Source organism: Calliphora vicina, chromosome 3 (assembly GCF_958450345.1).
Source record: "Calliphora vicina chromosome 3, idCalVici1.1, whole genome shotgun sequence".
Lineage (NCBI taxonomy): Eukaryota > Metazoa > Arthropoda > Insecta > Diptera > Calliphoridae > Calliphora > Calliphora vicina.
In genome coordinates, this window is record NC_088782.1 from 108,217,129 (window position 1) to 108,235,168 (window position 18,040).

An 18,040-nucleotide genomic window follows, 5' to 3' on the forward strand; every position below is an offset into this window, starting at 1 on the left:
CCTAGTACTAGTGACTTCGCTGAGTAATTTAGCTATTATTTTTAAAATTGTGTCTTAAGCCGTGTGTCCACTACCAAGTTTTCTTGCGGAAGTTGCTTCCAGAAATAACTTCCAGAAGTTTTTGTCGTGTAAACACGTATTAAAAGTCGACTTCCAGAAGTCACTGCTTGCAGATGTTAATTGCAGCAATTATGTGGAAACACGTGTTTGCTGCTTGCTGGAAGTAACTTCAATGACTTGCTGTGAACTGCAAGTATTTTGAAGACTTGCAGAAGAAGTCAGGTGTACATCGGGTAAAGGGTTTGTGGTATTCGCTTTTGCTTTTAGTTATTTTGTGTTTTTTTGAGTTCATTTCCAAAAATTAACATAAATAAATTAGTTTGGAGCAGTGAACGAACTCAGTTGGTAATTAAAAAACAAGAAAGATATCCTGAATTATGGGACATGTCATCAAAAGATTATAAGAGTAAAATTAAAAAAAACAAAACGCTTTAAAGGCAATAGCCAGTGATATAGACGCGCCCGAAGAAGATGTCATAATGAAATTTCTCAATCTCCGAACGCAGTTTGGTCAAGAAGTAAACAAAGAAAATAAACTCTACTGCTAGCTGTACTTACTTTGTGTGGAAACACGTCTGCAATTTCTTGCAGCAAGTTCGTCGTAATAACTTCTACAAACTACTTCTGAAAGCAGACTTCCGCAAGTTTAAATTTGAGTGGAAACACTTCAGCAAATACTTGCACAAATGTTTCCGCAAGTGACTTGCTAGTGGACACACTGCTTTATATTTTCGCCTTCTTCTACAAACTACTTCTGAAAGCAGACTTCCGTAAGTTTCAATTTGAGCGGAAACACTTCAGCAAATACTTGCAGAAGTTCTTCCGCAAGTGACTTGCTTGTGGACTCACTGCTTTATAGTTTCGCCTTGCGGGTAGGAACGTAAAAGGAAGAAAACAAAATGTAGTAGATGCAAAGCAAATCCAAATATATACGATCAATATCATTTCGTCTAAGGACTGCTGAATGAAAGCCTTGTTTTTGGAGGAAATTTGTGTAGAATCTTTTTGAAATTATACAACTCTGGCCATTTGGAATTAGCTTCTTCCTGGATCCCAACAATAAGTTTCTATGGATTTGAATTCAAATATTTGTGCAACATCAAATTACTACAAATTTCATACCTTGTTATTAAACAAATTTAGTTTATTGTTAAATTTACAGCAACTTTCAATTCGTTCTCCCTGCCACAATTTCTTTTTATGTCATTAGTGCATAAAGAAAATCTGAAAATCAAAAAAAAAAAAAAAACTGGCACTAAAACATATGATGATGACTTTAGTTTACAATGTAGCATAATTAAGACTAAAGAATCCTTAAGAGCACAGCTGACAGACATTTCCTCTATTTTTTTGTTTTCTTGCATTTTGTTTAACAAATATTTTGTTATCAGGCAAGTCACACACACACAATCTCTCGCTTGTGGCTTAAAACAAGGATGCATATGTCTGTCTATATATATGAGCAAATTTACAAGAAATTTTTGATGAAAATGTTAAGATTTTGACTTTTTTGACTTATTTCTGGTTGTTTTTCTTTTAGCAAACAGCAAGCAACCAACCAACTATTATCGTCAGTTTGAAACCACTATTTTCATATTATACAAATGCATGGGCATATACACATACTATATATAGTTTTATAGAGTTTATGGCAATAGTTGTCTATAAAGTTTATTTTGTTATAGAGTGTGTATAAACATACTCCAGCACATCAGCATTTTACACTTGACTGCTTGTTCAAAGCATATTTGTAGGGGGGGTTTTGTGTAGCATATTTTTAGGAGGTGTGTAGGTTTGTGTATTAAGTCAGTTTGTTCCTTGAATTCAATTTTCTTAAGATTTTCCAAAAATGTTGTCAATTTGAGTTGATATGTGGTTGCCACAAGTGAAGCATTGAAAATTGTTATTTTTCTTTTTTCGTTTTTGTAGGAGAGTATGTCTCTTCTAGCAGTTTTGTGTGTATGTGTTTAATTTTGGTAGGTGACTTTTACAGCACTTTGCTAGTTGTTGTTTTTTTCTTTCTTGCTCTTGCTTTTGTGGTAGTTGTGTTGCATTTGCCACATTTGCTTTTTTGTGGCATTTTCAATTAGAGCATGTGGCTTTTTTTTTTTGTTTTTTCTTTCTATTCAGTTGTCTTTAAAGTGTCTTTTTTTACAAAAAAAGTTGCTAAAAATGAGACTTGTGTCAGAAAAAGTGAGAACACATATTAAGACTTATTTAAGATAATAAGTTTTGTTAAAATTTTTTGATTGAAAGCTATATTTTATTTTAGATCTAATTTCAAACTTTCTGATTGCCTTAATAATTTAAATTCTTATGTATATTAAAATTTAGCCAACTGAATACATTTTGTAGTACCATACCCCAACCTACATGATATCACAGCTATATTTAAATGATAATAAATATTAAATTCATTTAAAACGTTGCCACCACAACCCATTTATAGCTACAGCTTAAACAGGAACAACAACAAAAAAAAAACCAACACAACCCCAAAAACCAAGGCAACTCTTCCGTTGTATGAGAACTCCTACTTGTATAGCTGTATATCCTTCTGCCGTCTGCCTTTGTTTACAGCTGTTATTATCAGTTACGCATAGCACATGTTCCATAAGGACTTACAAACATTCTATAAATGTTGCTACTGCTGCTGGTGCATGCCTCAGTAAGCACTGGTAGAAGTAGTGATGGTAAGCTGTGAATGCTGTTGCAACAAGGAACGGTTAGGCAACAGCAGTGCTGTAGCATTTTGACAAATAATTGTTAGTTAGTATTGCATTGTCATCTATTTTTGTCAGCAGTTGTTGTGTGTATCTAAGTACATAAGCTTGTGTTCCTGTTCTGTTTATATTTGCCTCAAATGTTATATTTGTTTTTAATTAGAAAATTTTGTAGTAATTCGTTAGCAGTATAGCATTGCAACTTAAATGAAACAAATAATTGTCATTTAAGTTTGTAATGTGATGAAAATTTAACAAAACATTTGGTAGTCTTCATATGTAGTATTTATAGTGGAATGAGCATTTGATTTGTAGAAATTTTGCAATTAGAGGAGTTTAATGGCTTTAATTAGATCAAAATTTGATGACGATATCTTAAAGATTTTGTGGTAAAGCAGTACAGATACATTAGGCTGGTAATTTTTTTTATAAAATTTGTTTAATATTCTTATAAGTCTAGGTTAGGTAATCCGGCATTTTTCCGAAACCTTAGTTTCGTACAGCTCTCTTAGGTCCAATGATTGTTCCCTTTGTGGTACCTGAAGAGAAAATAGAAAAGAAAGTAGAAGGAAAATCTATAGATTAAGTCAGAATGAAGTTTGCAAGATAAAAGTATAGGTAGAAATTGGAGGATTATAAGGAGAAGAAGTTAAGAATTCATGAAATTCACTGAGTTCAACTAACGAAGAACAGCATGGGCCAGTTTCTGGGTCACTATAAGCTGCAATTTGCATGTAGGGTCCTATCAACCACCTACTTTCCCTAATAAATGCGTATATGCAACTTAGTTCCTTCACAGATGACCCGGAGAGGTTACCAAAGGATCGCTCACCAAAAAGCCTGGCACGTAAACCACCCAGTGCCAGACAATTACAAAAGATTCCTTCCTCCTCCTCATTCTGACAACTTCTGCAGAAGTCTTGCAGCATAGGAACAGAAAGTGAAATTCTCGGTAACCAACGCCAGCATATTGTTAAGTAGTATTCGTTGTAAGGCCATATGATCTTCATTACCTCACCTTGTTTGGGCAAGTTCATAATTTCCGTTATGTATCCATTGCTTGCAAGTTGATAACGTCTTCCAACATCGAGTCTCCTCTTCCCGCCAAGTAATCAGCAATACAATTGCCTTCAGTATCCCTGTGTCTACGTACCTAAGTGATTACAACTGTCGAATGTCTCGCCATCTCATTTATGGATGTCCGGCTTTCCTGGACTATATTCGATGTTGTATAAACACCTATCACGGATTTGCTTGCGGCTTTACTGTTAGTACATATACGGATATCTCTACCATATACCTTTAAATATCTGAACCAGTTGGCCGCTCTTCTAGTGGCCGGTAACTCTGCCTGTAGAATGCTGCATCCACTTGGGGGTCTAAAGGACATTCTTATTCCAAATTCAGGAATATAGACACCACCGCCCATTCTATCCTCCTTTTTGGACCCATCGTTATAGATGAATAGCCTCATTGTATCAAGGGAGAGACCATCAATAGGTTCCATAATGGATGGGATCGAGAAACCGAAGTTCCTCTGGATGTAGTGTTCGGGGTTGCAGTAATCAGTATGATCAGGAAGATTTTGAATACTTTCTAATATGCAAGCATATTCGTAGGATCTATAATTTCATGAGTTGCAGGCGTTAAGCCTAAAGGCCGTGTTCAGTAGATAAGAATAAAGAGCGACTTCGTCGCAGTAGTACGCAATGTCCCTGTCATCAGGATTCCCACTCTTCTTAATACCCTCTCAAGGAGTATACGGTTGGAGGCCCTATACATTGCCTTCCACCAGACAGCGACCCCGTAGAATAGTATAGCTTTAGTAAGCGTATCAACTAACCAGTTCACGTTCCAGGGTCAAATATCCATTATCATGCCTATGACCTTTTTGCAGACATATATAGCCGTCATGTCCTTGGAAGTTCTTGCTTCAGTGTTGAGTTTCCAGGATAATTTCCTGTCGAGTGTAATGCCCATGTACTTTGCATTTTCCGAGAGTGACAATTGGGTTCCGCTCAGTCGGGGTAACGTAAACATAGGGATCTTAGTCTTTAATGAGAACAGTACAAGTTCAGTTTTGCTGGGATTTACACTCAAGCCACTATCGTTAATCCATCGATTAATACTTCGTCTTTAATGAGAACAGTACAAGTTCAGTTTTGCTGGGGTTTACACTCAAGCCACTATCGTTAATCCATCGATTTAATACTTCAAGTGCCGTCTCCAGTATTTGAGATATCGAGCCCAGATGAATCCCTGAAACTGCCACCGCTACATCATTCGCGTAGGCTATAGTCTTGTAATTTTGGGAGTCTAATTTCTTAAGCAGACTGTTAAAGTGCTGGTGCCACAGAAGTGGAGAGGAGACACCCTCCCTGGGGAGTGCCTCTTTTGGCACATCTAGAGATCTTAGTCGTCCCATTTTTGGAACGAATGATCTTATAGTTAAGAAGGTACCTAATGAACTTAACTGCGGTTGATCGAAACCTAGGGAATCTAGGTCTGATATTATGGTTGGAGACTTCATATTATTGAAGGCTCCTTCTATATCCAGAAAGACCACGAGTGTGTTATTGCGGAATTCGATAGATATACGCCACTAGTGAGTGAAAAATGTAAAGCCTTACCACCCGTCGGGATGAAAGTCATATTGCATTCGGTCCAACTATTGGGTATGTAGGTCCATGAGAGACAGACTTGAAAGATTGTCATCAGCCATGGTGTAACTAACTCTGCGTTGTTATGCAGGTCAGCTGGTATCTGGGCCTGGAGATTTATATGGATCAAAGCTCCGAATGGCCCAAAGTACCTTATCCTCGTTAATATCAATTTTGGATGAGACCCTATCATGCGGTTGGGATTTATATGCTGTATTAACCGGCAGGCTTCCCAGAAAGTGAGTGTCCATGAGCACTTCAAGTGTCTCATGTCCACTGGTGGTCCATCTAACTTCTTTTTTTAATGTAGCCCTGGACGGTTGGTGATTTAGACAGAATCTTGAGCAAGCGGCTAGTCTCAGAGGAGCTTTCAACGCCGCTACAAAAGTTGCTCAATGACTTATAAGTCTAAGGTCTTAGTGTCTTTGTGTTCCTGATAATATTCCAGTAGTTTTAACTAACAAAATCGATGACCAAAGCTTGTCCATATGGAAGATTGAGGGATTTTTAAAATAATTTTGGGATATCTTTCCAACAGATTCGCTTAACACTGCACCATTTTTAAGAATTTTCCCACTATGAGACAATTTATGTTAAAGTTTTAATTGTTGTCGTTTTGAAATCGTTTAATAGTTTTTAAAATCATACTCTCCAAACACCATTAACTAACTTACTTACATTGTTGCTAACAATTACTACCATCAATTAAATCGTATTACTACCCATAACCACTAAACACTTTGTTGCTTAATTATACTCTCTCGATTACTTTGCCATTTGGCAAGACCTTACAAATTCCACTCATTATAACTACAAATTGTTTATATATTAAACAATAATTTCACAGCAACAATTTCGTCTGCTGTGTTGTGTGTGTGTGTGACCTTTATTGAAAATAAAAACGGCAAAAATAATGAGCAGAACTTAAAGTTGAAAAATAAACACTAAAATAAAAACAATCATTGCAAGCATTTAAAGCCATTATAACGCATTTACTACTAACGAGGCCAATAACATGAAAACCTATAAAGGCAGCTAGCTGGTTTTATAACAGGAAATCTTTGTGTGTGTGTGAGAAAGTTTGAAAGAGCGAAAAATTAAGCAGACATAACAACAACAAAAAATACAACATTATCTTTAATACATTTAATGGCAATACATAATAATACTATTAAAAGTGAAGTATACTTTTTTGGGCGCATAAATGAAATAAAAATAAAAATATGAACAAAAAAAAGAACAAGAAAACATATAAGTTTACATCACTGGCAGTGGGAAAAAGGCAAAAACAACAACATCAACAGCTATAGATTGAAAGAATGAAAATAATTTTAATATTTTTTTCCGTTAGCTATTAAAACGTACATCCGTTTATTAAACGAAAGTACATGCACAGATACATGCGAAGCAAACCAGCAGAAACTCTTTTACGGGCACACGAACTCACACAAATGTTTACAGTGGTAAAAAAGAGTGTAAATAATGGTTCGGGCTGGAACCATGGCGATCAGCGGTAAATGGAGGGGTTCTCTATTAGATGTCCGTAGTCATAGGGGTGCAGACATGGCAAGTGATCACCATCTTCTAGTCGCAGAGTTGCGTATCAAACTTGAGGCTAATCGAGATGCCGGCAATATGGGAGAAATGCGACCTATTGACATAAATAAACTGAAGGATGGAGAAGATGCCACTGCATATTCCGAAGCCTTGAGAAATGCTGTTAAATTTTGCCAAGTAGATGAGCTAACGGAATGGAAAAAATGTGAAGTCTATATTTATGGAACCAGATATACGGAAAAGCACGAAATCTGATCTCATTACAGCTCGAACTCGTAGTGTTAAACTACACTTCTAGATACGTTACGAGCTCGAAAGAGAAGTGAAACGCATTGCTCGTCGGGACAAAAGGAAATAGATGGACGAAGTCAGCAAGGATGCACAAATAGCAGCAGGCAGTCATCGTACCAGTAATATGTATATATCTCTGAGGAAACTCACGAATGGTTATACGACCTCCCAAAGGCCCCTAAGAGGTGCGAACGGTGAACTTGCGCCCACAGAAGAGCAGCAGGTTGAGGTATGAGATGACCATTATAAACGAAATAATACTGGCAATCATTCGTACATTCTGCGAAAGCGACAACGAGCTGACTGAGGGCGTGATAATAAATATATCAAAAAAGGGCGATCTCAAGGACCCTAATAACTAGCCAAAAGAATTTCAGACAGGGTAACACCAAATCTAAGGCAGGAACAAGCTGGATTCAGACCCCATAAGTCCACCGTCGACCACATAAACAGCCCACGTGTTATTGTGAAACAATCTGTTTTATGTCACACAACCACGATCGAGTTTTGCAATTTCGGTATAAAAGTGACAACGATTGAGTTTTGTAATTTCAGTATAAAAGTGACCACGATTGAGTTTTGAAATTTCAGTATAAAAGTAACCACGATTGTGATTTCAATTTTCAATATAAAAGGAACCAGGATTGAGTTTTGAAATTTGAGTATAAAAGTGAACACGATTGTGTTTTGAAATTTCAGTATAAAAGTATCCGCGATTGTGATATAAATTTGAGTATAAAAGGAACCACGATTGAGTTTTGAAATTTCAGTATAAAAGTAACCCCGATTGTGATATAAATTTTCAGTATAAAAGGAGTTCAAAAATTTCAGTATAAAAGGAGTTCTAAAATTTAAGTATAAAAGGAACCAAGATTGAGTTTTGAAATTTCAGTATAAAAGGAACCACGATTGAGTTTTGAAATTTCAGTATAAAAGTAACCCGGATTGTGATATAAATTTTCAGTATAAAGGAGTTCAAAAATTTCAGTATAAAAGGAGTTCTAAACTTTAAGTATAAAAGGAACCAATATTGAGTTTTGAAATTTCAGTATAAAAGTAACCACGATTGTGATTTAAATTTTCAGTATAAAAGGAACCACGATTGAGTTTTGAAATTTGAGTATAAAAGTGACCACGATTGTGTTTTGAAATTTCAGTATAAAAGTAACAACGATTTTGATATAAATTTGAGTATAAAAGGAACCACGATTGAGTTTTGAAATTTCAGTATAAAAGTAACCACGATTGTGGTATAAATTTTCAGTATAAAAGGAGTTCTAAAATTTCAGTATAAGAGAAGTTCTAAAATTTAAGTATAAAAGGAACCAAGATTGATTTTTGAAATTTCAGTATAAAAGTAACAGCGATTGTGATATAAATTTTTAGTATAAAAGGAACCACGATTGAGTTCTAAAATTTCAGTATAAAAGTAACCACGATTGAGTTTTGAAATTTGAGTATAAAAGTAACCGCGATTGTGATATAAATTTTCAGCATAAAAGGAACCACAATTGAGTTCTAAAATTTCAGTATAAAAGGAACCACGATTGAGTTTTTAAATTTCAGTATAAAAGGAATGACGATTGAGTTCTAAAATTTCAGTATAAAAGTAACCCCAATTGTGGTATAAATTTTCAGTATAAGGAACCACGATTGAATTTGAAATTTCAGTATAAAAGTAACCCCAATTTTGATATAAATTTTTAGCATAAAGGGAACCACGATTGAGTTCTAAAATTTCAGTATAAAAGTAAACTCTATTGAATTATAAAGTTTCAGTATAAAGGATCACATCTCCTACAGCTTTTTCTTATTGTTATGCCCCACTGTAGCCACAAATAATAACAACACATTGACTTTTACTATTCGGTTGTATATTTCCTTTAAAAAAAATTCGAGAAGTTACAAAGAGCACACAACAACAAAAAAACAAACTGAAAAACATGAAAAAAAGTAAGAAAATTACAATAAAATTCGATTGTAATGAGATTGCAATGGTTGGACTGGTTGCGTTGGTTGGCTCGCTGATACAGCTTAAGGGTTGGTGGGAAAGAAATTGGATTTGGTTTTCGCATGAGCTTGATATATAGATTGTTTATATGTTTCCGAATGTGTAAAAAAAAAGCCAGAAAAAATAGTGGCAGCACCACGAGGTCATTAACTTACAAGCAATTCGGCTTATTGCATTGCTATAATTAAAATTAATTACACTCATACATATGTGTGAATGTTCAGGCAGAAAGGATTTATGTATGAATGTGTTTAAAGGACTTATACTAAATATTACTACAATATTTACAGAGAAGTTATGTTTGTATACAAAATTTAAAACCTATATGCATAACTTTCGCACACAACCACCAGTGTTGCAGAATAATAATAAAAAATTTAAAATAAAAAAAATATTTTTTTTTTTTACATGTCTCTGGCACGAGTGTTGAGTTGTTGAACAAGAGTATTAAATGAAATTGTTGGAAATATATTCATGCTGTTCTTTTTTTTTTGCAGATATTTTAATATATTAAAACCAAGTTATATAAATTGTATGGCAACATGACAAATAAAAGTGCGTAATATTATGAAAAAAAGGTATGGGAGTGAAGTCTATACGACCTAAGGTATACCCTACTCTTTTAAAAGTAAAAAAATGGTTACAGTAGGAAATTTTCTTTGAAAGACATCTTTCTGGGTTGTTGATTGTTTTGTCTGTCTGTTTAAATACAAAAGTTTTTGTTAGTCATATATAATTTTCAAACAAATGTTATAGATAATTAAGAAAATTGTTAGAAAGTCATTTCTAAATAATATTAAGACATGAAGGTCATGTAAAAAGTTACACGACATTAGCAAGAATAATAATAAATATAATTGACATTTGTTTTATTTACACAGACTCAGTGGGTTTAATTGTATTTGTCTGGAATTTATTTTCTTTAGTTCTTTAGCATAATTTTAATTAAGATTCCTTTAGACCTATCTCCAGTTCTTAAGAAAGTTATTCAAAATACACTCAATTATATTTGTTTTGTTCTTTTGTTAATTGATATAAATTTGGTTTGTTTTTATTTTCCTTAAAATGTTATTAAGTTTTGAAAATTTTTCTGTTTACCACCTCTTTATTATTATATTTAACCCACGTTTCGTTTATCTAAAAATACCAGACACATTATTACCAGACAGGTATTGAAACAGACGGCAGACATGTTGTAGTCTAATAAATGAAAGTAGACAGATTTCCTATAAAAACAAATAGACAATAATTTTTCTTAACATCTTTAGACATTAACTTTCATAAGTAGATATTATAAATCGACCTTCAACTAAATTGAAAATGAAAATACAACAAAAACAAAAAAAATCCTTATAAAAAAAATTGATTAAATTAATGGCCACAAATCTTGATTTTAAGTGGATGTTATAAGATTGAAGAAATTGAAATTGAAAACATCAATAATTTGTATGAAGCTTTAAATTTAAAAAATGTATTAGTAAATGAAAAGCTGTTAAATAGGTTTCTAGAAGAAAGTATAAAATAGTTTTTTACTTACAAAGTGTCGTTTTGCATTTAAAATTATAACAGATTGTCATCAACAGACAAAAATATTCAATATTCTTTATTCATAAAAAGTTAAAATTTTAGCTTAATATAAAAGCTTTTAATATAAATGTTTTAAATCAGTTACGCCCAAGCACACATACACCAATATTTGAGTTCGTGTTAAAAAGCTTTGAAAGCTCTTTTTTTAAAGTACAAAGTACATAGCGTAACATCGGCTGATCGTTGTTTGTTTTCCAAAAAAAACAGCAAGCATTTTCAGTGTGAAAGCACAAAAGCTCTTTTGTAAAAGCTCGAACATTTTGCTTATGAGCTGGTGGTAACTGTTTTAAATACATATTTGTTTTAATTCATATAAAAGCATTTTACAAACGCTTTTTTTAAAAAATAAATATAAAGGCTTTTATTTTAATTGAGAGCTTTTAAGAGAATAAACAATATTACATAACCTTTTATAAAAATGCTAGATTTTTCAAACTGTTAGCTTTTATTTTGAAACATTTGTTGAATATAAATGTATACAAAGTAATAGCCATTGTTAGCCCATTTTTTTGGAAAAATATAAATTCCGAGCCAAAAGAACTGATCATCCTTTGAGGCCAAGAACGAATCAAGTCATTTTCAGATACTCTGTTCCAAAGTGAAGCGCATCCCAGAGAGAACGATCTACATCGATCGAAACAAATAGTGGTCGGACGTGGTAAGGTCTGGAATATAAAGCGGGTGAGGCAAAACTTACCATCCCCTTCATTCCAGACACTTTTTAACAGGTATTGCAACATGTGGCTGGGCAATGTCATGATGGAATACTACGCTTTCATGTCTGGCCACATATTTTGAATCAGTTACGTTCGGTAATAGTCTCGTCAGATTTCAGCACATCATAATAGATAGGACACTTTAGATCCCACTAAATACAGAGCATTACCTTAGCGCCATGGTTATTTGGGGTACCGTGAAATAACTCCCAAATGAAATAACTCCCCACGAAAAGATGAAATAACACCCAACAAATTTTTCATACAACTTAGGACTTACTTCATTATGAAACAACTCCTAACGCATAGGAAGTTATTTCATTATTTCAAAATATCAAAAACTGGCTTCACTCAGAAAAGTTTTTTGCATTGCCGGCCTTTGGCCGTTCGCAAAGGCTTCGCTCAGAAAAGATTATTTTTACATCGTCGGCCTTTGTCAGGTTGCAACGATTTCTTAATCTGGTGCGAAATGAAAATCGGCTTTCTGAAATATTATAAAACCTTTCAGCAATGAAATAAATGTTTTCTCAGCGAAGTCAGCTTTTGATACACCCTGGAGGAGAAAACCTTAGCGTCCGGCCGAAGGGCGGCAATGCAAAAAATTTTTCTGAGTGAAGCCAGTTTTTGACACATCCCAGAGGAGTAAAACTTTGAGCTACGCCATATTGCCGTAATGCAAAAAATGTTTGGTAAGCGAAGAATAATTGCACTTCTGAAGTTCCTTATTTTAGTTTACATAAATAAATTGCTTCGGATTGGGAATTATTTCATTTCTATTGGGATTTATTTCATTGGGAGTTATTTCGCTTTTTTGGGAGTAATATTTTTAAAATTATGAAACCGCCGATTATTGGGTGTAATTTCATTTTACTCTTTGGTAGTTATTTAATTTTTCAAGTTTGGGTATTATTTAATTTTTGATGGGAATTATTTCATAGGGAGTTATTTCATTGGGAGTTATTTCATTTGGGAGCTATTTCACGGTACCGTTATTTGGCTTTGGTGTGAATTCGACTTGATGGCCAGGCTTCACACACGATCTCTTACGCTTCCGATTATCGTAATGTATCCATTTCTCATTGCAAGTAATGATTTTCTTTTACAGCTATCAATCAGCAATTCAGACATACAAAATCGTCTTTCATTATTTGCTTCAATTCGTATGGTACCCGATTTCTCTGTTTTTGGATGAATCCTGCTGCTGAAAAACGTTTTAAAATTCTTGTTCAGGTACCTCCCAATGATTTTGCAAGCTTTGTTGAGTTTGACAACAATCTTCATGAAGTAATGTCACCAATTCTTGTTTTTTTTTTTGGCTGACATGGGCGATATTTGTCTTCCGTGTCAAAATCACCACTTCTAAACCGCACAAACGATGAAACACATTCACCATAAGCTTCGGTGTGCTTCACGGCACTCTTTTCAAACAAAAGAAGTAAAGCAAAATTACCCGCACATGACGCTTTGTTGGCACAAAATTCGACATTTTCAAAGAAAAGAAAATTTTATTGTTTACACTATACTTTTCAATAACTAAATGGGAATAAATGATAGATATGTACCCTTCCAAATTACTTATAAGTTATTAAGAACAAAAACCGCCTTCAAAAGATACGTCATCCATTGTAAGTCCCAATTGTTAAGTCATACACCCAACAATTTAAAAGGGTTTTAATATCAAAGTTTTTAAAAATCAAGATTTCATTTTAAAAGCTTTAATACAAAATATTTGAACATCAAAGCTCTTAATATAAAAGCTTTCAATATCAAAGTTTTTAATAAAAACTATGTTCAACACCAATAATTCTAATATTTAAGATTTTAATATAAAAGCGTTCAATATTATTGCTCTAACAGCTTAATTTCGTAAAAGTTCTAATAAAGTTTGTTTGGCTACAATATATTTTAATATATTTTAATATGAAATCATGTAACTCAAAAGCTTCAAGTATACAAAATATTTAACATAAAAGCTTTAATATAAAACTTTTAGCTAAAAGCTCTTATGTTTAAAAATCGTTTAACTTAAAAGTAAAGGCATTTAATATGAAAAGCTCTTTGTATAAAAGCTTTTAATATAAGATTTTTTATTATGAAAGCTTTGCAAATAAAAGCTTTAAAAATTATTAACTAAGCAATTGATTACAATGCTTTGAAAAATTGTTTAAATATTTGTTAATATTTAGTTTAGAGTTAAGGGTATTGGGGAAGGGTATATAAATTAAAATTCGACAAAGCCGAATATAGTTCTTTATTTGTTTTCATTTAAAAGCTTTTCTGATTTCTTTGTACAATTTAAATATAAATTCAGTTTTGCTTAAATTAGCTTTGATCAAAGAATAATAACAAGAAGTGAAACGTTGTCAAAAAAAACCTAAGTCTATGAATGTAGTGGTAACATTTTGTTTATATGTATTTCACCACACTCCTGAAACACACCTTGTTGTAAAAAAGCGACTTAAAAATTGTAACAAAATTTTATTACAATTAAATTTAAAAATTCAAACAACTCTCAAATTATTTAACGTATATTTGATTTGGAAAGATTTTATAAATATATTTTTCTGCTTTTTCTTCCATAACTTCTGCAAAAAAATTCATTTATTCGAATTTCTTATTAATTTTCAATACCAAATTTTACAAATGTGTTTTTTCAGTTTTAATTTTTTCAGCCCCCAAAAATTAAAAGTCAAAAAAAAAAATATATTATTCGTTTGTGCAAAATATACATACATGTTTCGGATATTTTTTTGGTTTAAATGTGTGGAAACAAATAAAAGAATATTATGTATCTGTGAAAGAGTGTATTAGAGTTGCAATTTTATTGCAATTTTCATGAAAAAATTTTGAGGTTAAATCTCTCTCTCAAGTGTGTTGAATTCACATACTACCTGTATGTGACGAGAGAGATATGTTGTTGTAGAAAAATTGAGAGGCTTCCTTTCATGTTATTCTTTGGCTTTGATGTTTTATAATAATATTTTATAAATTCTTCAGCACATTCCGTAAAATGTTGGTTAGTCCTATTGGATAGTAATTCAGACACAATTTTTCAAAAGATCGGTCTTGTAGTCTCTGAGTTCAAATTTCTCATCCATGTAACTTATTACCAATTATTCTTTGCAAAATGTGTCCGAAATAGATTAAATATCTATTTTTAAATCTTTCGAAACAAATAATAAAAACAATTTTTAAATTTTTTCTCTCTAAAGAAAGCTCAGGTATATATATTCCTTTAAGAGCTTTTTGGTCGCTCAGTGTGATATCTAACAAAACAAATGTTTGTAGTTCAAGACATACAATTTTGATTTTTTTTTCTCAAAATCAATATTTTTTTTGCATAATGGTTCCATTGTTTGTTCAAAAAAAAGCTTAGGTATATTTCTTCAAGGGCTTTTTGGTCCCTTAGTGGGATGCGAGTGGGATATACATAGGGTACAACTAGAGGCGCAACTGAGAGTAGGCTGCGAGTAAAATAATTACTCTCTTCATACGTACTTGTGATATGTGAATTCAACATACTTGTGAGAGAATTATACACATAAAAATACTTGAAATTTTAACTTCGATATTCCAATTAAATAGAGTCCGAACCACTTTACTACACTTCTACACAATATTTCGCATTTTTTTTAATACATTTCAGGACACTTTTTTGCCGAAACACGTTAATTTTACTCAAACGAAAAAAAATATTTTTTATTAATTTTTGACACTTAATTTTATTTGTGGTGGAATTTAATTTATAGAACAGAGTTTCAATTTTTGGCATTGGAAATAGAAGAAAATTTAAATAAATTAAAATTTAAACATTATGTGTCTCAACTCAAAAATTATATCTTCTAACTTAAAAATGTATAAAAAGCTCTATCAAGAAAATCGCATTTTCGAATATTTTACAATTAATATTTAGACGTTTTCCATCCAAAATGGCTATGAATATAAATTTTAATTTGACTTTTAAAAAAATTATTAATTACAAATACATATTAATATAAATAAAGAAATTTGTTTTCAATTACATTAAATTGCAGAGCTTTGGAATTTACTTTAAATTTGTGATTAGTAAGTAATCCTCCTCTTTCAGAACACAAATAATAAAGTTTTTTTATAATAAAGCTTTTGTTATGATACTATTGCTAAAGCAGTAAATCTACAATTTCATTTAAATTATTTTTTATTCATTCAAATTTAAGCTTCTATATTGAAAAATTTTAATAGCTTGCGTTTAAAAACTTTTTGGAAATTTTATTCATAATAGGCTTTTATTCTTAATCAAAAAGCTTTCTTTCAGTAAATCATGTTACAAAACCTATCGTAATATCTCATACAATTTTTCCAATAAAGTAGAGTATTGCTTGAAAAAAGTGATAAAGGTTTAATACGAAATGCTTTACGACACATAAAATTGCAATAAAAAAAACAAACAGAAACGCACATGAACAAATACACACTTACAAACGTACACTTCTACAAATACAGAGACACTTGTGTTTACATAAAAAACACTTATAACGTACACAGGTAGTATAAACAAACATGTTGTACATATGACAGCCGCCTATAAGTATGCCACAAAAAATATGTTGCACGTTTCACAGTCATGTTTGGGGCAAAAGTATGTATGTATGTATGTTTGTCTGTAGTGTGCGTATTTTTTCATTATTTTACAATTTGTATTGCAATTCATGGCTGGTTTGTTAATGCAACTACTACGATTACTGCTGCTGCCGCCGCCGCTGCTGTTGGGAGTTGTACGGAAAACAATTGCAAACCAAAGGAAGTTTGTATCCTTCCGCTGCCATACATTTTATAAATAAATGTATGTATGTATGTTTGTGAGCACATATATAAATTTGAGGTTTTGGTTGAAAAAAAAATGGGTTTTTGTTGAGCTCCCTTACTTATTTATAAAATATTTTCTCCAGTTTTTTTCTCACTTTTTTCACAATGTTAAAGAATTTAAATTAAAATTTTCCGCATACACTCGAGGAAAATATGTAATTGAAAAACGAAAGCAAACAAACAAAGAAACGTTGAAAAAGTCATAAACAACTGTGTTAATTAGCACACTCAAACGCAACCAGAAATATATTGACAATTTATACTCGTGTGTTTGCTGAAACGACAGACCATCTCCTGTGCAGCAACTAAAAGTATGCAATAAATGTGTCCATAAAAGAAATTACTCACACAAAAGTATGCAATAAAAATTGTTAACTTATTATTGATATTTGCTCAATAACATTAAATTATAAAGAATTTCATCAAAAAAAAAATAATGTATCGACTGCGTTAAATTCCTTCTCTTTTTTTATGTAGTGTAGTGGCATATTTATACCCTACACCACCATAGTGGGGAGGGTATTATGCGTTTGTGCAGATGTTTGTAACGCCCAAAAATATTAGTCTAACACCCACCTTAAAGTATACCGATCGACTTAGAATCACTTTCTGAGTCGATTAAACTATGTCCGTCCGTCCGTCCGTCTGGTTGGCTGGCTGGCTGGCTGGCTGGCTGTCCATGTAAACCTTGTGCGCAGAGTACAGGTCGCAATTTTGAAGATATTTCGATCAAATTTGGTACATATTACTTTCTCGGCCCAAGGACCAAGCCTATTGAAACTGGCTGAAATCGGTCCATTATTTCACCTAGCCCCCATACAAATGTCCCCTCGAAATTGGTCTTTATCGGTCATAAATGTTTAATTTATCTATGTATCTACACAAATTTCGCTCCAAATAAGTTTTATATATACAAAATTCATGTCACCAAATTTTGTTACAATCGGTCCATAATTAGTCATAGCTACCATATAGACCCGCTTCCGAAAATCACTTTAACGTGCATAAATCGCTTAAAAATTTTGGTATATACACAAAATTCAACATACTTAACTTTAATATAGACATAAATCACACGATCTAATTTCAAGGTGATCGGTCCATAATTGGTCATAGCTCCCATATAAGGCCCACTTCCGAAAATCACTCAAAAATATAAATTATTGATATTTTAAAAGAAAAATATTTTTACTCATTTACTTGGTGTAGGGTATTATATGGTCGGGCTTGACCGACCATACTTTCTTACTTGTTTTTTAATGGATTTAATTTTTTTTTCTTAATCTGCTTGTTCATTTTAGGTATCGTAATGGCGAAGTGGTCAATGTCAATGATACGGAGCGCTATGAAGGTGGCAATTCAGAGAATGTAGCCTTGGTTATACGCTCAACGGATAAGCAGGATATTGGTAATTATACCTGTCAATTGTCGAATAGCATTGGCAAAGGTGTTTCCGAACAGCAAATTGATTTGGATGTACAATGTAAGTAATTTTAAATTAAGGAGTGAGATCGAAAAATTCTTAACACACGTTTTTCATTACATTTTTTAACCCAAGTATTATTTGAATTTTTTTTTGATCAAGTTACC

The 18,040-nt window shown here is 32.5% G+C and overlaps 1 protein-coding gene across 6 annotated transcripts in view; it reads left to right on the forward strand.

The window, feature by feature from the left end:
- LOC135956020 (hemicentin-1-like) overlaps positions 1–18,040 on the forward strand; it is a 317,925-nt gene that overhangs the window by 210,301 nt on the left and 89,584 nt on the right. For all 6 annotated transcript variants that reach the window (XR_010576328.1, XR_010576329.1, XM_065506481.1 and 3 more), the window contains one exon: positions 17,752–17,933. Coding sequence is in view for 4 of the 6 variants with exons in the window: in XM_065506481.1 (XP_065362553.1) it covers positions 17,752–17,933 (182 nt within the window). In the remaining 2 variants the exon portion in view is untranslated. The remainder of the gene's footprint in view (positions 1–17,751; positions 17,934–18,040) is intronic.